We start from the raw sequence: 17908 nt of genomic DNA, 5'->3' as shown, positions 1-17908 counted from the left end.
TAAGATACTTTTTGGTGCAGCTCAGAGTACTCTAGAGACCATGGAATGTGATTTCTGGTTGAACTCAATGAGTTAGCCACCTTGGAAACAGGAATGTTAGCCACCTTGGAAACTGGAAGGTTAGCACATTGCAGGACGCATTTGTGAATATTTTGTTTAAGTGACAAACAAGCTGTGTTTCAAATGCAGTGGCTTGTAATCTCCTTCAGCTGTGAAGATGCCCAGTTATGAAACTCCCCCTTCATGTGAAGCCTCTCATCTTCCAATGGGTGCTTGGTCTTGGTAGCTCTCCCCACGCACCAATGTCTCTGCCACTTCCCCCATCTTCAGGCCAGCTTGTGGTCCTCCATGCCCTCCAGTGTCACTGGGGGCTAGGGGAAGTAGACACAGCTGTAAGGATGAAGTAACTCCCTTTGGTAGCTGGAAAATGGCTTCCAAGGATCTTTCCCATCCTCTTACTTTGGAAGTGAGAGTAGCCTGCCTGTCTCTGCAAGCCCAGCTCTTGCCAATGTGCAGTGTGAAGGGCCCAGGCCCTGACATGTCCCATGCTTCCTTCCTGCAGCTATTACCACCTACCAACACCTCTATTTTCTGGGAAAGAATTTCCCTGTGTGCAATGTGTCATAAACACGACAAAAGAGGTGCATGCCCTTGTTCCCTTGCTCTCCCTATGGGATTTAGAAACCCGGGTTGGTTGTAGGAGTCCTGAGCAACCCAGTAATGTGAGACAGCAGTATCAGAAGGCCAGGTTCCCAGCTCTGCCTCAGCAAAGCACTGGCACCCATGTCTAGATTTTCTAGATGTCTAGATTTCTAGATTTTCAGAATGTGAAAAGTCTTGTTGGCTACTCTGTATATTTAAGGACTGCAGAGAATGAGAGCCAAGGCCAGGTCAAGCCAAAAGAGTTATCTGTACTTGTCATTATAAAGAGTGGATAAAGAGTGTCCATTTCCCTTTCTGGGATGACAGTGCCATGCTTGCAGATGCATTCACACCATCAACTTTTTGCTACCAGGTACAACTTGGAAACAGGTCTATTTTAACACTTACTGTGGAGGTAACACTCATTAGACACTAAAACCTACCACTTGACTTCTGTAGAGGTCTGCAGAAGTGGCATAAGATGGAAGGACCTGGAGGGGATAATACTGCAGGGATGCACTCTCATGAGGTCTGTCAAGCTGAGAGCACCGCACAGTACACACATGGCTTTGGTGTTCTCATCTCCTGCTCTGACATCTGTCCTGGTTTTTGGGCAAATTTGGAAAAAAATCTCCGGAAGGAGCCCCCAGAAAGCAAACCCCCACGGCCCCTCACCCCACCTGGTTTGGGAAGAATTTCCTCAGAGAGAAGTGGAAAAAACCTGTTTATTTAACAAGCAAAACACTCCCCAGCACAAAAAATGAACAGCACCAGATGACAAAAACTCTTTCACCGCTCTGAAGAGATGACAAATTCAGAAAGTCTCTCCTGGGAGCAGTCACCCAGTTATCAGTCCCCAGTGCTGGGGATGGCTGCTGCAGGTCACAAAATGCAGGATCTTGGTGTTTCTTGGTGTTTCCCAGGTTCCAGTCCAGAACAGGTTCAAATGGTATTCAGGAAAGGGAAAGAAAACAGTCCAGGGAAAAAGAATTGGACTGCCTAACTAATAAGCAAAAGCAAAAACAAGGGCAAAAGATAAAAGCAGGAGCAAGAGCAAAGCAAAGCAAGCAAGCCAGGCAAGCTGGCAAGCCCTAGCCTCTCTCCTAGACACCAGCCATGGCGGGAGGTGAGCTGGCTGATAACAAGACAAAACAAATCTTCACCTTTCGAAGCCAGTCCTGAAGGCACAGAACATAACATCAAGCATAAACAGAACACACGACTGGGGATACAAGCACCATAACGTCACCCTAGGACAGCATCCTAGGTGTGAATGGAAACCACTGGAACTAAGAAATCTCTTCCTTATGTACTTTCTGTGATCTTTATCTCTGTGGGTACATTGTCACTGCCAGGACTTGGAGAGCAGGTCCAAGCGGTTTTGTAGTGAAGCTACAACTTTGAAGGTGCAGCTACACTCAGGGCTCAGACATATCATCAGCCTGGCAGCTGGGGCAGTTTTAAACAGAAATCACTAAGCAGGAATTGCATGTAAGGGACCAAGTGTTGGAGGCCTGGCTGCACATCATGCATTGATTGTGTTTTCTAAGGAAGGAATTTGAGTACTTTAGCTTGTTGTCTGGAACACCTCTATGATGAACAGGTGATTTCTGATGATCAGAAAGTGTTCAAATACTATTAAGAATTTCAGGAAAAAGACATCAGATGACTTGGTCCTTGATGAAAGTACTCTGCAAAGTTTAATTACATGGTAGCACGAATGTAGGTTGTACAGGGCCAGAGAATAACATAACTGCTGTCATTGGTGACCTTTGGCTATGCCTGGCTGTGTCAGGAAGGGCAGGTTTGTCTTAGATATCTGCCTAAAATCTATACACTGCATGTTTGAAGGAGAAAGAGCAAGACAAATCACTTCTCTGAGTAACACACACTGGCCATCACAGGGAGGACCAATGCTGTCTACTTTCAACCCTTATGAGTCAGGCAGGGCAAGAGTTGAATTTACATTGTCTGGTTCTGCTGTGGGAGTGTTGTGGGTGACGGGAAGGCCATCAGCCTAGCACTTGGATACTGCAAGTGGTGTGGGACGCTTGCTCTTTGGGACTCCTGAGGCAGTCAGCTGTAGCTAGTATCATGGTTGCCTGCCACAGACAAATAGTTTTGATGAGGTTTTTTTCTATCTTTAGAAGTCTTTTTGGTGCAGGATTTGTTACCTCCCATGGAGGTAAATAAGTAATAGGTAAAAAGCCCAGAATTCTTGGTGACAACCAGTTTTCATAGAGCAGGCTCCGATAAGAGCTGTGATCATGAAGAAAAATGTGAAAACTTGATTCAACAAGCACTCAAAAAACAAAGAAAAAAATTCCACCTGTATTTACTTTTTATTTGATATTTTCAGGTCTACTCCATGATTTCTCAGAAACCGGAATGATGGCACAGATATTTTTGGTGCTAAGCTAAAGACTTCCGCGCTGCCAGGCTGGTATTTTGTCACACCCCAGCTACAGCCCCGACTGTAGCTCTGACTTGCCCACAGTCCCACAGACATGCTCCTCAACAGGCTGGCTAAACGTCCCCACTGAAAGAACAAGACAGTTAAGCAGCTGTGACTTTGATTTCAATCACAGCTCTCTCCATTGGCTGATAGTCGAAAGTGCCTTTTGAACAGCTAAAACAGTTTCACGTGCTTAAGCAATGGCTTTAGAGATCTCCCTTTCATAGGAGCAGCACCTACAATGCTGCCAACTGCAAAATCCCACCATCCTAGCTGAGAGTCCCACTTTGGTTTTCACAAGAGACTGCAGCACTGGCTGACTGAAAGTAAAATGCATAAATTTTAGCATTTATTTACAGTGGATGAAGGAGTTTTGGTCTTTTTTGCCACATCTGTGAATGATCAGGATTCTGTCTGATTTCTGGATAGCTAGCAAATCCAAGTTGAAACATCTGTGCATGAGATATGCATCATTGCTGATCCATCTGCAAAACACATCAGACGTCAGTTGATTGATTTGAGCTTGATAGGGCTAGATAACCAAGCAGCAGGAAAAGAGAAACTACATGGCACAGTGGGGGTTGTTCCCCCTGCCCCTCCTTCTTTTCAACTCTATATAGTTCCACTGTTTTTGCAGTGGAAGGACTGCAAAAACAGTGTTTTGCAGTTGTTTTTCTTACATGGTGCAGTTATTGGGTTGAATATGGATAAGGGAATGAAAGCCCACATCTCAAAATTGTGGGAACACATCTGTCCTTGGCAAAAATAACTTCATCTGTGACAGCCATCACCAAAACCATAAATGAATATAATGAAATCTTCCAGAAACTGCTTTGGGATCTCAGTGGAAATATGGAGGGTAGCGTTCAGATTCTGTTACAGGGACTTTAACATTTTTGAGCTTCTTCTCTTTTTGTTTTTTAATCAGGTTTATTCAAATGCAGTTGTGACACTGGAGATTGTTATTTGAAGCTGAAGTCTTATCTCCTGTCTTCCTAATCTCTGATTGCATTTACACTGGTCCCCACCATTCCTCATTGCTTCATACTGCCCACTTCCTATAGCACATGCACATGCAGTTATTGCTCTTCTGTCTGCTTCTTTATTGATTTCTGGAAGACCATACATGCATGATGATGATTAAAAAGACTCTCATTTTTAGTTTTTTAATGTGATGTGCAAAGACATGTGGCCTGGTTTATGACTCTGCATCTGTTGCAGCAAATACAGCATCCCTCAGTGCCACAAAATCAGCCTAGACCTGGGGCTTGTGTTCCCCTTCCAACAATTAGTGAAGGATTCAGAAATTATCACTTGAGTGGCAGGTCTCCAAACAATGCCCGAGAGGACAAAATGAAAATCTCTCTCACTTAGCCCTACATTGCATCATCATGGGAAGTGATAGCAGCATGTATCTGTGAGGTTTTCAGGGAGATGTGACCACCCAGACATGATACAGGCAGCAGGTACAAATTTAGAAAGTGACACCTTTTTACAAACATCTTTCTGATTCTAACTGCTGTTCATGTACCACATCTGGATAGCCAGCAACTACATCCTCTGCTCAGATCATGTCATGCTCTAGTTTTTTATGCTGCTCTGAGAGCAATGAGTGTAGAGTGTCTCATGCAGACAGTGCTGGTAAAACCCTATTTCTGAGGCAGGGAGAGATGAAGGCTCGCTTTAGCAGCCTTGTGGGACTCTATGACTATTATAGTTGACAGAGGGGATCTGCCATACAGTTTAAAATCACAGCCATCAACCAGCCTGTTAAAAAATCTTCCCTCTGCCATTCAAGGGTAGCTTGTTAGCACAGTAGTTCAAACTTCCCAGTACGACTCTGATGCCTGGGTAAGTGCTTTGCAGACTGTATTTTATTCCTGGCAGGAGCAGAGCAGTCATTGAGCAGCTGGCTGGCCTAGCAGACAAATCCCCTCTTCTGTAGGCATCCTGTGTGAGATTACAGATATCTACATGAGAAAAGAGATCTTCTCCTTGAAGGCTGTGGCTCAGGTATTATGCATGAGCTATTTTATTTGTACCATGCCATCTGGAGGAAAGGTCTTTCTGCATCAAAAGAAAGCAGCAAAAAATCAAAAGGGGAGAAAAGCATGTATCTCATAACAGTGTATAAATATCTGAAAAAGTGTGCAAATATGTTTCAGCTACTCTCTTTTCAGTAACGCTGAGTAAGGGGACCAGAGGCAATGGGCAGAAATTGAAACATAAGAGGTTTTCTCTGAACACCAGGAAACATTTTTTTTTACTGTGAGGGTGACCAAGCAGTGGTGCAGATTGGCCAGACAGGTGGTAGATCTCTGTCCTTGGAGATATTTAAAAGTCAACTGGACTCAGTCCTGGGCAACTGGCTCTAAGTGGCTTTGCTGGACTCTGGGAGTGATTCTGTGACAGTGAGTGAAGGCATCTCTTCAGACCAATCTAATGTGAGCATGGTCTTCACCCAGGTAATGGGAGTCCACCAGCTCAGTGGCACATGGCAGTGAAATGCCTTAGCCATGATCATCTGTTAGTAGCAGTCCTTCCTCTTGTGCAGCTTGTCTCTGTTGCAGACACATTAACAAGGACCCACATTTCACAACCATGGGAAAATGAGGCCCTGGAAAGTTGATATGGGGTTATTTAGGTGTAAGATAGTTCTGGAGGCCAATGCACTAGGCAATACCAGTCAGTGTGTGAAGTGGTTATGCAACATTATAATGTTAGGGAATAAAAGAAGCAATGGATTCCAGCTTTTTCTCCGACAAAAACTCAGTGACATTCCTTTTTGCTTCTGTCCTTTATGCCTGGGGGCAATTTAACTGGTAAACTGACAAAAGTGAGATTGCTGCAAGTGTGCCCTGCTCAGATCAAATAAATCACATAAAAGTAGAAGAGGAACAGAACTGGAAATGTCTCTGAATAATCAGCAGATGCAAAACCTTTTACGATCTACCAAACTTGAAACACAGGCAAAGATTTGGTCAGTTTTGTTTCAGAACTAAGGAATTCTGTGGTATAAATTAAATAAAATGCCAGCAAGAACATTTTTCTTCCACTGTGTGGGGGAAATATGCTCCAGATGCTTGCAGTCTGTTGGTAACAAGCAGCAGTGTGATGGACTGGATAGATTTTGAAATTCTGCCTCTAACTGATCTTAAGAAAAAATAATGAAAATATGTTCATCAACTGGCTAGGTGGAAATAACAAATGGAATGCTGTAACCCAGACCTCAGAGATGCCTCTTACTGTGCTTCAGTTGGGGCAATTTTCAGAGACAAGACCCAAAACCAGCCCTAATGCTGAGTGATCTATTCTCACAAGGTACTGATAGATATAGGGAAAATTTTTCAGTGACTGCCTAGTCTAAGACCTAAACCATGGCTCTGAGCATGCAGCATGGGAAATGCAGTGGAGCAACATTACTGCTGACATAGTTTGCTGTCTGTGGAAATCAGTCTTGACTCTGAGAACCTTTGGGATGTTTGCCATAGCAATAATCTTCTCTTGAGGAAAAACACAGGCACTGGGAAAAACATTGCTAAGCATTTAAAACATGAAGTTTCTGAAGCTGATACAAAAGGGAATTTTGTCTCAGAGCACCAGCTATGTGAGATATCAATGCCATTTTGCAGGGGGTTTTGCCCTTCTGATGTTACAGCTGAGTGAGTTTGGAATTCTGGTGCCAGGATCAACCTAGCCTGTGCATAATCAGTGGCATAGTAAGACCCTGGGACCTATGTTCTTACTGGTTCTTACTTTCAGAGTATCTTTAAGATAACTATGTCCAGAGTTAGCAGAGGTTTTATGGCTAGAAGACAAGCAAATGTGCCCATGGTTCGGTGTGGTGGCTTTGAAGAAAAGCCCTCTTACTGCTCAGACTACTGCAGCATGGATGTCCCATTTCTCCAGTGGCTTCTGTGGCAATTGACGTCTGCTGAACTCATCTGTGATGTTCACACTTGCAAAGGTGCAGCCACAGGTTTTTGTGAGATAAAAAACTTTTTCTTACTATAGTTATCACATATAACTATATGTTATAGAGTTATAGTTATCTAATCAGCCATTTTTTTTTTATTAAAAATGTAACTTCTAAACTCTCGTTTTTGCTTACACCAGCAATAGATAATGATTGTGACAGTGCTGGCTGCCACAGATGTATCAAGATGCTTGACTACAGTGCTTCACTTTGGGATACTTTTCATCCTCACTCAGGATGGCTTTAGTACCCTGTCCCCCACAATGGTTGGTGGACACACTGCACAACTGGCCCCTCCATATTGCTGCCCTGTGGAGTTGTGCAACCCTACCAGCCTTTGAATTAGCTTTGTTATCTCAGCACAACACTATTATTTGACATTCATTCTGCTGTTTATCAAGGACCTTCAACCCCCGTATACTTGCCAGCAAACTTGAACACCTGGCTGTCGAACTGTATTCTTCAAAATTTTTGAAAACACAAACTGTAAAAATATGAGCCTTTTTTTCATAAGGTGTCTTCTATTGGTTCGAGAGAGGTGACCAATCCTAAAAGTTAGACTCTTCTGACACAGCAGGCAGTTTGCAAATATGAATTCTCCCAGCATTTCCATATATGCAACAAGATCTGCCTATGGACGTGTGTGAGAAGAGACAGGCAGGAAAAATTATTGTAAAAATGTTTCAGGAGGCCAGACCCTGTTCTGGGGTGACCAGCACTGCCTTAAAATTAGATGACAAGGGCCAAATTCATACTAGGTCTCCATCCCTCCACTGCAAATTTTCTTGAAGGGAATCAGAGAGAGCAATCCTGTAGAAATCTGCTGGAGTCTGTCAATAAACTGACCTCTTGGTAGGTGCAGGTGAGCAAAAAGGGTGCATTAAATTCAGAAGGATTTGAATCCCAGGCAAGGAGTGACAAGTTTTCATTGTGTCTCCAGGTGTGATAGGAAGAATCCCAGGAAGTGGGGTGTATATCATCTGGTTTCCTCCACTGGGGTCTAGCCAAGAATTTAACACTCTTGTTTGCTTAGGAGAGGTCCTGCAGTGCTTTTAGTGTCTGTAAGGGCCCCCACACTGCTGCTGTCTCATACAAATGTGCTGAAAGAGCATTTCTGAGCAAGTGTCATGAATCAACACTGGCCCAGGCTCTCCAGGAAAAAAATAGTCCGTCCTGCAATCCTTACTGGGGGCCTCCCTGTAATTTATGGATGCCTGGAGGCATACTTTTTGAGGAAGCGCAATCTCCTCCTTTTATTTAGGGTTACAGCCTGAAGGCCATTTTTAGAACTGATGGGGATGTGTCCTGTGCCAGCACAGGAAGAACGTGTCCTGGCACACTGCATCTCATCATGGTCTCCACTATAGGCATATTAGCTGGTTCTGATGAGCAGCCGGAGGGAGTGTTATTCCAGGATGACATTTTACACAGCCACAGAATTGTTACCACAAAGGTCTATTGTTTAGGTGATGATGATTTTTTGAAGGGATCATCTTAGTTGGAAAGGCTGACTTAATGTAAGCTTACTGTAAGGAAAATCCCTCTCATATATAACTGATGCTCTGGTATCCACTTCCATTTATTCAGCCTTTAGCTAAGCCCTGTCGGCCCACAGTCACTTCAGGGGGCCCCATGCCTGGGACTAGTGATTTTGCTGTGTGTGCAAGCCAAGTCTTAAGTGTCATTCTGGCAGCAGTGCCAAGCAGAATGGAGGAGCAAGAGGTTGGGAAAAAGAAATCCTTACTAGCAGAGTACCTTGAGGATGTGCTAAGTGCAAACAGGCAGAAAACTTCTCCTTTCCTAGACAGGGCCAGGAAAGCAATCTTGTGGATAATGCAAAAGATAAAATGCCAATGCAAAGACTGGATGAGCAGCAGATGCAGCAAAGCTCCTGAGCTGGTGTGCAGTGTTCAGGGGGTAAAACAGGTGGTGAACAAAGCCAAGCTCTGGCACCACAGGTTTTGTGACATGCAGAAAAATTCTTGTGCCCTAGTCCCAAAATATAGAATGACTATGTTGGGCTCTTTCCTCTTTCCTCACTAGAGAAAACAAAGATTCTGCCAGGATGCATTTGTGTGAATTCTTATCCAGGCAAAAGGCATATACAGGCTGGAGTAGGGAACTATCCAAGCTGATTTCCTACTCCTAAGCCTGTTTATAGCTTTTAGAAGTAGTAGTAGCAGTACCAGCAGTAATGAAAATTTTGTTCTGTTTTAACAATTAATTCCCTGTCAAACATTTGGAGAAAAAACACTACCTCTTCCTGCCTTAACTTCCACGTCTATCTGTTCTTCTGGCTTGACAGTGACCAGGATATATCCTATAAGACTTGGTATTCATCTGACAAAGCTTTAATAAACTTTCAGACAGGAAATGCTGTTGTCTTTGAAACCACTTCTCCCCCAAATTTTCATATCTTCAGTCTCTGTATTGCTGATGTTAAAACATTTTCTGTCCACTTCAGTTGTTTGATTGCCACTCCATTTCATTGCCGCATCTGTGCAGAGACAGACTAACACATTTAGATACTGATTATTCTTGGTTTATTGTTCTATTGCTTGATAATAGGAGGCACAATCAAGAAGACAGCAGAGAAAAGAAACACTCTTTAACTGGATTTAGAAATGTTAAATAGGACTAGGAAGTTAGATTCCAGAAAAAAATAAGGCCTCCCTTATTTCTTGTAGTAGAATTAGTCAAAGTTGTTTCCTGTGCTGAACCTAGATGATTTTATTTGAGCATATGGTCCTCTTAACTTCTGTGCAAAGCTGTGACAGCTGGCTTGTAATGCCACTGGATGCTTGGTACCAGTCTCCACTCTCTGTGTGGAGTCTAGACATTGCCCTGCTATTAGGCTGTGATGATGGCAGCTATTGAGCAGAAGGACCCAAAGGCAGATGGTTCAAAATGTGTTACAGATATTGAGGACTGAAGCCTTCCACAGTGGGGAGAATGTCATGAAGATGGGTAAGGGAAAAGAGATCATCCTAGGAAATGTACAGTGATATGCTTTAGGACGAATCCATAGAAATCATAATACCATCTTCTGGTCAGAATGTCTTTATGGATCAGAAGAAGAGGAGAAGCAAACAATACATCCCAAATCCCTTTATCTGCAGAGAAAGAAGACTAAAGTCAATGCTACTCAAAACCCCATCTGCACAGTATCTTGTGAATGGGTGTGCACTTGGGCGCAATCCTGTGCAGTCTAGGCTGGGAAAGTAGCCCTGGTCCTTTGGTGGGTGCATAGTAAAGAAATCAGCTGAGATGAGCCTGTGAGCTTCTATTAGTGATAAAAGCTAACCCCATGGCCTGGGGAGAACAAAGGTGTAGCAGCTGGCTTGACTGCTTCTCAGGTGTGGAGATGAAGAGAGAGAGATTCATAGAAGTCCTGCTTTGGATCTTGCATTTTCTAGTGATGGCTTAGGTGTCCCTGTCTGTATGAAGAAAGGCTACAGGCCTCATGAAATGTCAAAGCTAATTCTGGCAAATGCCTCTGAAGCTTAAAAAATAAGGCTTTGGTTTAAAATAGTTGCAGATAGTCACAGTAATTAAGTAGGAGTGCTGCTCACCACCAGAAGGCAAATAAGCAGGGTGAAGTAGCTTGTGTGCATGTGCCTGAACCAGGGAAGAATGTGTTGTCTTGCTAATGGTTTGGCATATATGGCTCAGAAGTAGGTCTTTAATCTTCACATGATGAGGAGATATCCTTAGGAAATAACTGTCTCCCTAGGAACCTCCCTTGTAAATGTTTTTACATGTATTCAGTATTAAACACACAGACCAGTGGAGGGTTCAATTTCCTTTGATTATTCTGGTTTGGGTTTGTTTTCAGCACAACAGAACATTTGACCAGATCTCAGCCTCAAGTGGAGATCTGGTTCAGCTGTGGTACTGTCCATCTGCTTCAAGTTAAGCATGCTTCCAAGAACCCTCCTGGTTTGGAGGAACAAGGTCCTGCTGCTTTCATGTCCCTGGCAACTCACTCACTGGAAAGACACCACAATGATGAAAAAAAATTGGTTTATGTCATCATAGTGGGTGCAGAGGAGGTAATTTGGCTTGTTTTTGTAGCACATCTTCAACTCAGGATTTAGGGAGTAATCCTGTGGTCACTGAAATCCTGGGCACAGCTGTCCAGAGTCCAGAGCTGCCACAGAGAGAGTGCAAATCAGATCCAGACTGGCTAAGAAAGTTAAACAGCATTTCCTGCAAAAATGTTCATGGTGCCTGATAAAGGTTTGGACAGTGTTTCAGCTCTTCAAGATCACCTGCTTGGCAAAGTGAGGTGCAACAGCTGTGACTGAAGGCAGTTATTAGTCCCCTCCCCACCCAAACATGCTGTTTCAGCAAATAAATTCAGCATTTAGAATTGTCAAGCTAGAGTTGTGCCATTTCTTGGAATTAGTAGAAAGCACATTTAGTGGCTCTTTTAAATTTATCTTCTTTAATCCTGATGAAGAAATGTAGGCATTTTCTTCAGTTTTTAGTGAGGAGAAAGAAAATTCCCAGTCAACAGAAAGCAAAGCAAGTGCTGACTAAAAGAAAATTCCTTATGAAAGTAGACCTAGAACAAAAACTTAATTTCAGCACTGCTACACTTGATGGGCTGACAAGAAACAAGAATCTTTGCAGTCAAGTAAAGGATAACCACTGACAGGCTCTTATCCAGCTATGTGGTCTTGTGAGAGAGCTCAAGGCTAATCCAGAATTGCATGGAACTTTCTCAGTATGCTGTTTCTTTAAGTTTCTTGGGACATTTTGCAGTCAGTGAAGCAAACTGTCCTGTAGCACTTCACAAGACCTGAGCTTTAAATGCCTTAAGGCAGGGATGGCCATCAGCTGTGCAAGTCTATATAGCAAATAACCCAGCAGGATAAGCAGTGGCTCAGTGCCGAGCAAGGACACATTCAAGTGCTTCTCAGAAGGCAGGTCTGAAAGGGTTGGAAAAAACATGGCAATTCTCTGGTGCCTCAAATGACTAATTTCACCTTCATCACCCCAAAGAAAAATTCCACCCCACTGAAGTTAGTATCCTGAAAAACACCAAAAATGTTTTCCCTTGTGCTGGAGCTTCACGCCTATGATGCACTCTGTGGCTCTGTTGCTGCCTCAGTAAATGTAAGCAGTGTTCACCATGCATTTATATGGTTAAACAAAAAAGGCACCTTACATACTGTTAAGACAACATTTTGTAACAAGTTACTGTTGCTTACATATTGTCCTCAACTCTGACATACTTGGTCATATTTTTTAGAGCAAGTTACAAAACCAGGAGAAAATAAGTCTTATCACTTGGAAAACTCCTCTCTGCTTTGTGGAAAATCCTTAATTACAGTTGCTAAAATAATCAGGATATATTTTCTCCCCACCTCATCCTGAAAAAAAAAAAAAGATAATTTAATGGATAAACTGAATTCAATGCATATCTAAGTTGTTTAAATTTCCTTCAGTTGTTCCAAAGCAAAGCTGTCCTGATATTTCCTAGAAGACATCAGAAATATACCTATGTAAACTAAAGATTTTACAAATTTTGGAGCATTCCTGAGGGGCCCAGTCTTTCCAGCTGCTTCCCAGATGGATGCTTATGTGCATAGGACTAGGGTTCACTGGAGTTTTCAGGACTGATTTCTCCTGCATCTTTCCTCCAGCCCAGTGAAGGGCTTGAGAAGGGAGTGCAAAGAGAAGAGGGACTGCTGCATCCCTCCTTTCCAAGGCCTAAGCAGCTTTTTTTCTGTCAATAGCGCTGAGGGCCATATATAGGCTAGCAGTGGGGCTACAGTTCCCACAGAGAGAGAGTGACTGAATCCCTATTTACTGAATTCAATAAAATTATGCATTAATCACATTCATTTTTCCAATCCTTTGCATTTTTTCTTCCAACATTATGAACTACTAACTGACTAACTCACTCTACTTTTTACTATTTTGTTAGCACTTTATTCTCACATTTTAAATAGTTTGGGTTTTGACTGCACTCTTATAAAAATACTTTCAGACTGGGGAAAGTGGTTTGTAAACCGTCGTTTAACGCCTTCCAGCCTGGCTTCAAATGATCCTCTCCTTTATTTCAAAAGTGCTGGGGCCTAGCAAAATTCAGAGCTCCCTGTTATGGTCATGTACTTTCTCTTCACCTCGTTTCAATCTTGAAGAGATTTATTTTTGTTTAGCTTTCTGTCCCCATTCAAATTGAGATTACTACTGTCAATATGCATTTGGAGAACAAAATTCTACTCTTTCCTGTTTATTTTTGGCTTTTAGCTAACTATGCTTGATAATTACATGTAACCACTTCACTTTGTAATATATTCCCCATATTTCCCTTCCAGCTGACCTAGCACTTTAATACAGTAACATACTACAAAGTTCACTAACCCTTTTTTATCTTGAGGCATAAATGGGACTCTGTGTTCACGAATCTCTGAAGTCCACATCAATCCTTCTAAGCAAATTTCCTTTCAAATGCAGATAAAATACTTTTTCTTGATGAAAAAAGTTCCTTTGCTCCTTTATTATGTGCTTTATGATATGTTTCATAATTTTAAATGGTGAGAAATACTCATGCTTAAATTTCATGACCTTTAAAATCAGTTTTGAATTCATGCTCAACAGGGGGTGAATCAGAGCTGACCTGCCTGTTAAAGGACTGTGAATGTAATTCTGTCCTGAACTCTGTGCAAACCTCTTTTGTGGCATCTTCTTTCACTCAAGGTTTACTGTGTTTGGCTGTGTGGGGTGGCTTGCTTTCCCTCTGCAGGTTAATGTTAGGTAACAAAGGCACATGCATGATCTGGCGGTCGCTCAGGCATTTGTGTCACATGTAAACGTGGATGCATGCCATCCCAATTAGCACATGCAGGAGTTTTGGACAGTGATGCTCGGCAGATCTGTCACCAGTAACACCCACTTGAGGAGACTTGTGCCTCTGACAGCCTCTCAGCCATTTCCACACAAGTGCTCTTATGGCCTGGGAAACTAACTGAAGTTAAGAATCAGTTGATGTACCAAAAAAAAAAAAAAAAAAAAAAAAAAAAAAGATGATGCTGTCTGTTTTTGCACACAGCCCAGGTGACCTCCTGGCCCCACCTGCAGGCATATGTAAAGCTTGGGGTGTGAGTGTGAGCAACTGCTTGTGCATGACAGCTGCTTCAGCTAGCTGCTCAAACTGTGCTGTTGTAGCAAGCACAGCTCCTTCAATTACCTTGAATTAAGTACCAGATAGTTACAGCTCAGGGCACAGACTCTCTGTGGTCTAACGCCCTGATCCAGAAAAGCATTTAAGTGCGTGCTTGTTTACCCTTTCTGTACAACGTTCATAAGCACATGCTTAAATGTAAGGACATTTTGAAGTCCTATTGAAATAATTTTGCAAGGGACTGGGATAAACAAATCCTGGCCATGCTACAGACAGAAATTTATTAAATAAAAATGTTGTGTTTATCTCTTAGATTTCTGCTAATAGAGCTAGGGTGTGGCTTTTTACTGAAATGTCACAGTGCAAGTAAAAATTACTTTGGAAATCTCTTTAAGACACTGCCTTTGTCTTTTTTCTCATTCCCTATTTTTCATTAGCAATTCACCACAAAGAATGCATTTCCCACAAATTCAAAAATAAGGCCAAGCAGCATGTTAATGCACATTGCTTGTAAGCCTGTGCACTGTATTTCAGAAAGCACTGTTATGCATTTTGCTGCTTTAAAACAAAAAGCAAACCAAATGGTCACACAGAAGATACCTAATCCGTCTGCCAGCACATCTTTCTGCCATGAAAAATTTATTCTCTCTAGATTGATCAGGAATGAATGCTATCTGGCTTTCATGCCCAGACCAAATATGTGGCTGCTAAGAGTGATCAGCAAAGATGCTTGACTATCTGTGACTGGTGGGAAAACTCACTATTTGAAGCTCCAGTGTTGAATCAGGGTTCTTTTTTAGGGGGCAGATGAAGAAAGAGGTACATCTGCACTTCTTGCTCTGATTGTTACAGAAGTACCTGAGTGGCTGGCAAAATGCCAGTAGTATTTTTCCCTGAAAAAAAAAAAAAAAGAATAATAATTAAAATATCCTTGGTCATATAATGCTCTTTGTTCTAAATGGTTGGCATGACCTAACATAGAAGATGCACTTCATGTATTACTCCAGAATAATTTGCCTTATCAAAATCCTCAAGATTCAGATATATAGTAATGCACATAAAAGAAGGCAAAACAATTAAGGGTTTTGGCTCTGCCTACTTTCTTCTGGAGGCAGTTAATTTGCACCAAAAAAACCAGACAAAAGTAAAGAATGGCACCTTTTTTTTCTTTGAGCTGATGAGAAATTTCCCATCAACTCTAAACCAGAATTTAACCTTGGGACAGATATCTGGATGTCTGGGGTATAAAATGTTTTTAGAAGTAAGAATATAGGAAAGCTAAAGAGACGGTGACTAGCTGAGTCTGCAAACAGCCAGAGATGCTTTCTTGTGTTGCTTTGTGCATTGTATTTTCATATACATAGCTTTGGAAGGAATGGTCCACATTAATAAAGAAATTATAGTTGTCTTTCAAGACCATCTTTGTTCATTCTGTGTACTAAGCCCAAGGGTAGGTCAGGACTACCAGCAATTAAAAAAAAAAAAACAAACCCAAATCAGAAGAAACATCATTCAGCCCCTCAGGACAGTGATCATAACGGTCACTACTAAGGTAGAAATTATAAAAATGCTATTACTAGATAGTATATATGACTAATATGTTAATATAATATACGTTGCTAATATAATATTGTATACTAATAATATTTACTACATTATAATTATATATAATTAATATAATTATATATAATCATACTGAGGAAAGATGGAAATGCATCTCTATGATGCAGCTCATCATAGAGAATGAGCTGCATAAAAGCAACACCTTATTCTTCTACTTAAACAAAAAAGATACTGCTTTGTAGAGTGACATGCCTTTCACTTTTCATTTGACCTCTACTGTCTTTTTATTTAAGGCTTCAATAGATTTTGGTTTTTTTGTTGGAAAGTATTTAATTAAAAAAAGTAGGAATGAGCAGGAAGGATTGTTCCGTACAATAACACCACACACCTTAGTGAGCCACAGATTGTTAGCATTTTAACTTTAAAGGTCTACCCAGTTTAAGCCTTAAAAGTGCTAACAGTTTTGCTATATCGGAATTATTTACACAAGCCATAATAAAATAATCAGAAGGAGACTATTGAATATTTTGAGAGCTATGGAAGCTCATTCTTTTAATTTGCACCGGATTAAAATCTGGTGCGTTTCTGACTTTTCTCAATATTTTTAAGAATGTACTTAGCAGTAAGGTGTACTTTCGTGAAGATTTAAATACTAGTCTTCTTGGCAGGGACAGCTGAATTTCACTGTTAGAGACTGATACATTCTTTGGCATATTTTTGATCATGTAAGGATCACATTTAGAGCACGGTACTAATAATGCCAAGATGGCAGATTTGATCCCTGTATAGGCCATTCACTGAAAAGTTGGGTTCAACAGTCCTTGCGGGTCCTTCCAACTCAGAATATTCTGGTGATGCTGTGAACACTGCTTATGCAAAGCACACTGGACTAACAACATTGGAATGGCTGCCCATGAAACAAGAATGAGTCAAAATAATTCAAGCCAACGGATGATATAAAAGCTTGTGAAGAATCACAATATTCCATTTTATATTCTCTTAAGGAGCGCAGTAGGAAGGGCAGAGACACAGGCGGGCTGGCGCAGGGCGGACAGAGCCGGGGTACTGCGCTCCCGGCGGGCCCGGGCGCGGCGGGCTCGCCGAGGGCTGCGGGACGTGGGGCGCAGCCGCCCAGCCCCCCGGGGCCACGAGAGGCCCCAGCGTGGCACTGCCCGGCCGGCTGCTGCGGGACCCCCCGATGCCGCCCCACCGCCTGCCTCCGATGCGACGAGCCCCGCGCCCTCCCCTTGCTCCCCCGCCCCGCAGGGGACCTTTTAAGAGGAGGGGGCAGAGGCTGGAGGGCTTGGCTGGGGGACAGAGCTGCTCCTGCGAGAGCTCTGGGATTGAATCGGACGGCCAAAACCAAAAGTTAACAGGGAGGAGAAGGAAAAAGAAAAAAGAGGCAAAAGACGAGGGGAAAAAAAAAAAAAAAAAAAAAAAAAAAAAAAAAAAAAAAAAAAAAAAAAAAAAAAAAGAGGACGGGAGGGAGGACGGAAGGAAGGAAGGAAGGAAGGAAGGAAGGAGAGAAGAGAAAGAGAAGAGAAAAAGAGAAAGAGAGAGAAGAGAAAGAAGAGGAGAGAAGAGAAGAGAAGAGAAGAGAAGAGAAGAGAAGAGAAGAGAAGAGAAGAGAAGAGAAGAGAAGAGAAGAGAAGAGAAGAGAAGAGAGAAAAGAGAGTAAAACGGGAGGTGCGGAAGCACGGCAAGGTGAGGGGACAAAAAGGAAACCGCAGGGCGACGCGGTCCGCAGGCTGCGCACAGCGCGGGGATGGTGCGCCCCGGCGGGCTGTGCCGCCTGCTGCTGCTGCTGCTGCTGATGCTGCTGCTGCTGCTGCAGGGCTCCCTCCTTCTGCTGACCACAGCCCGGCACGGCCGTGCCGCCGCCTGCCCGCTCCGCAGAAAGGTAAGCGCCACCCGTGGTGCCCTCCTGCCTCGGGGTGTCCTCCTGCCCGGGGTGCGCTGCCGCCCGCCCCGCATCGGCAGGGCGGAGGACGCGGGTCTGGTCCCCTCGGGATGCGGTGACGGGAGGCGGTGGCGTGCGGGGCCGCCCCGGCCGCGGCTGAGTCCCCTCGGTCAGGCGAGCGCGTTGAGCCGAGCTCGGGCGGCAAGCGCTCGGCTGCGGCACCGCGGCTTCCCGGGA

General features: G+C 43.0%; 1 protein-coding gene across 3 annotated transcripts in view; it reads left to right on the top strand.

The window, feature by feature from the left end:
* The first annotated feature begins 341 nt into the window (after positions 1-341).
* LOC137464500 (metalloprotease TIKI1-like) overlaps positions 342-17908 on the top strand; it is a 95599-nt gene continuing 78032 nt past the window's right edge. Inside the window, exon 1 of one of the 3 annotated variants that reach the window (XM_068175883.1) lies at positions 342-641. In XM_068175883.1, the coding sequence (XP_068031984.1) occupies positions 546-641 (96 nt within the window). In that variant the 5' untranslated portion in view covers positions 342-545. Of the gene's footprint in view, positions 642-17468; positions 17672-17908 lie in introns of those variants that run through there. The other 2 variants (XM_068175884.1, XM_068175881.1) reach the window with 2 other exon arrangements.

Source organism: Anomalospiza imberbis, chromosome Z (genome assembly GCF_031753505.1).
Source record: "Anomalospiza imberbis isolate Cuckoo-Finch-1a 21T00152 chromosome Z, ASM3175350v1, whole genome shotgun sequence".
In the NCBI taxonomy this organism is placed as follows: Eukaryota; Metazoa; Chordata; class Aves; order Passeriformes; family Viduidae; genus Anomalospiza; species Anomalospiza imberbis.
Note: the sequence above shows the minus strand (reverse complement) of the source record. Positions and strands in the feature narration are given on the sequence as shown.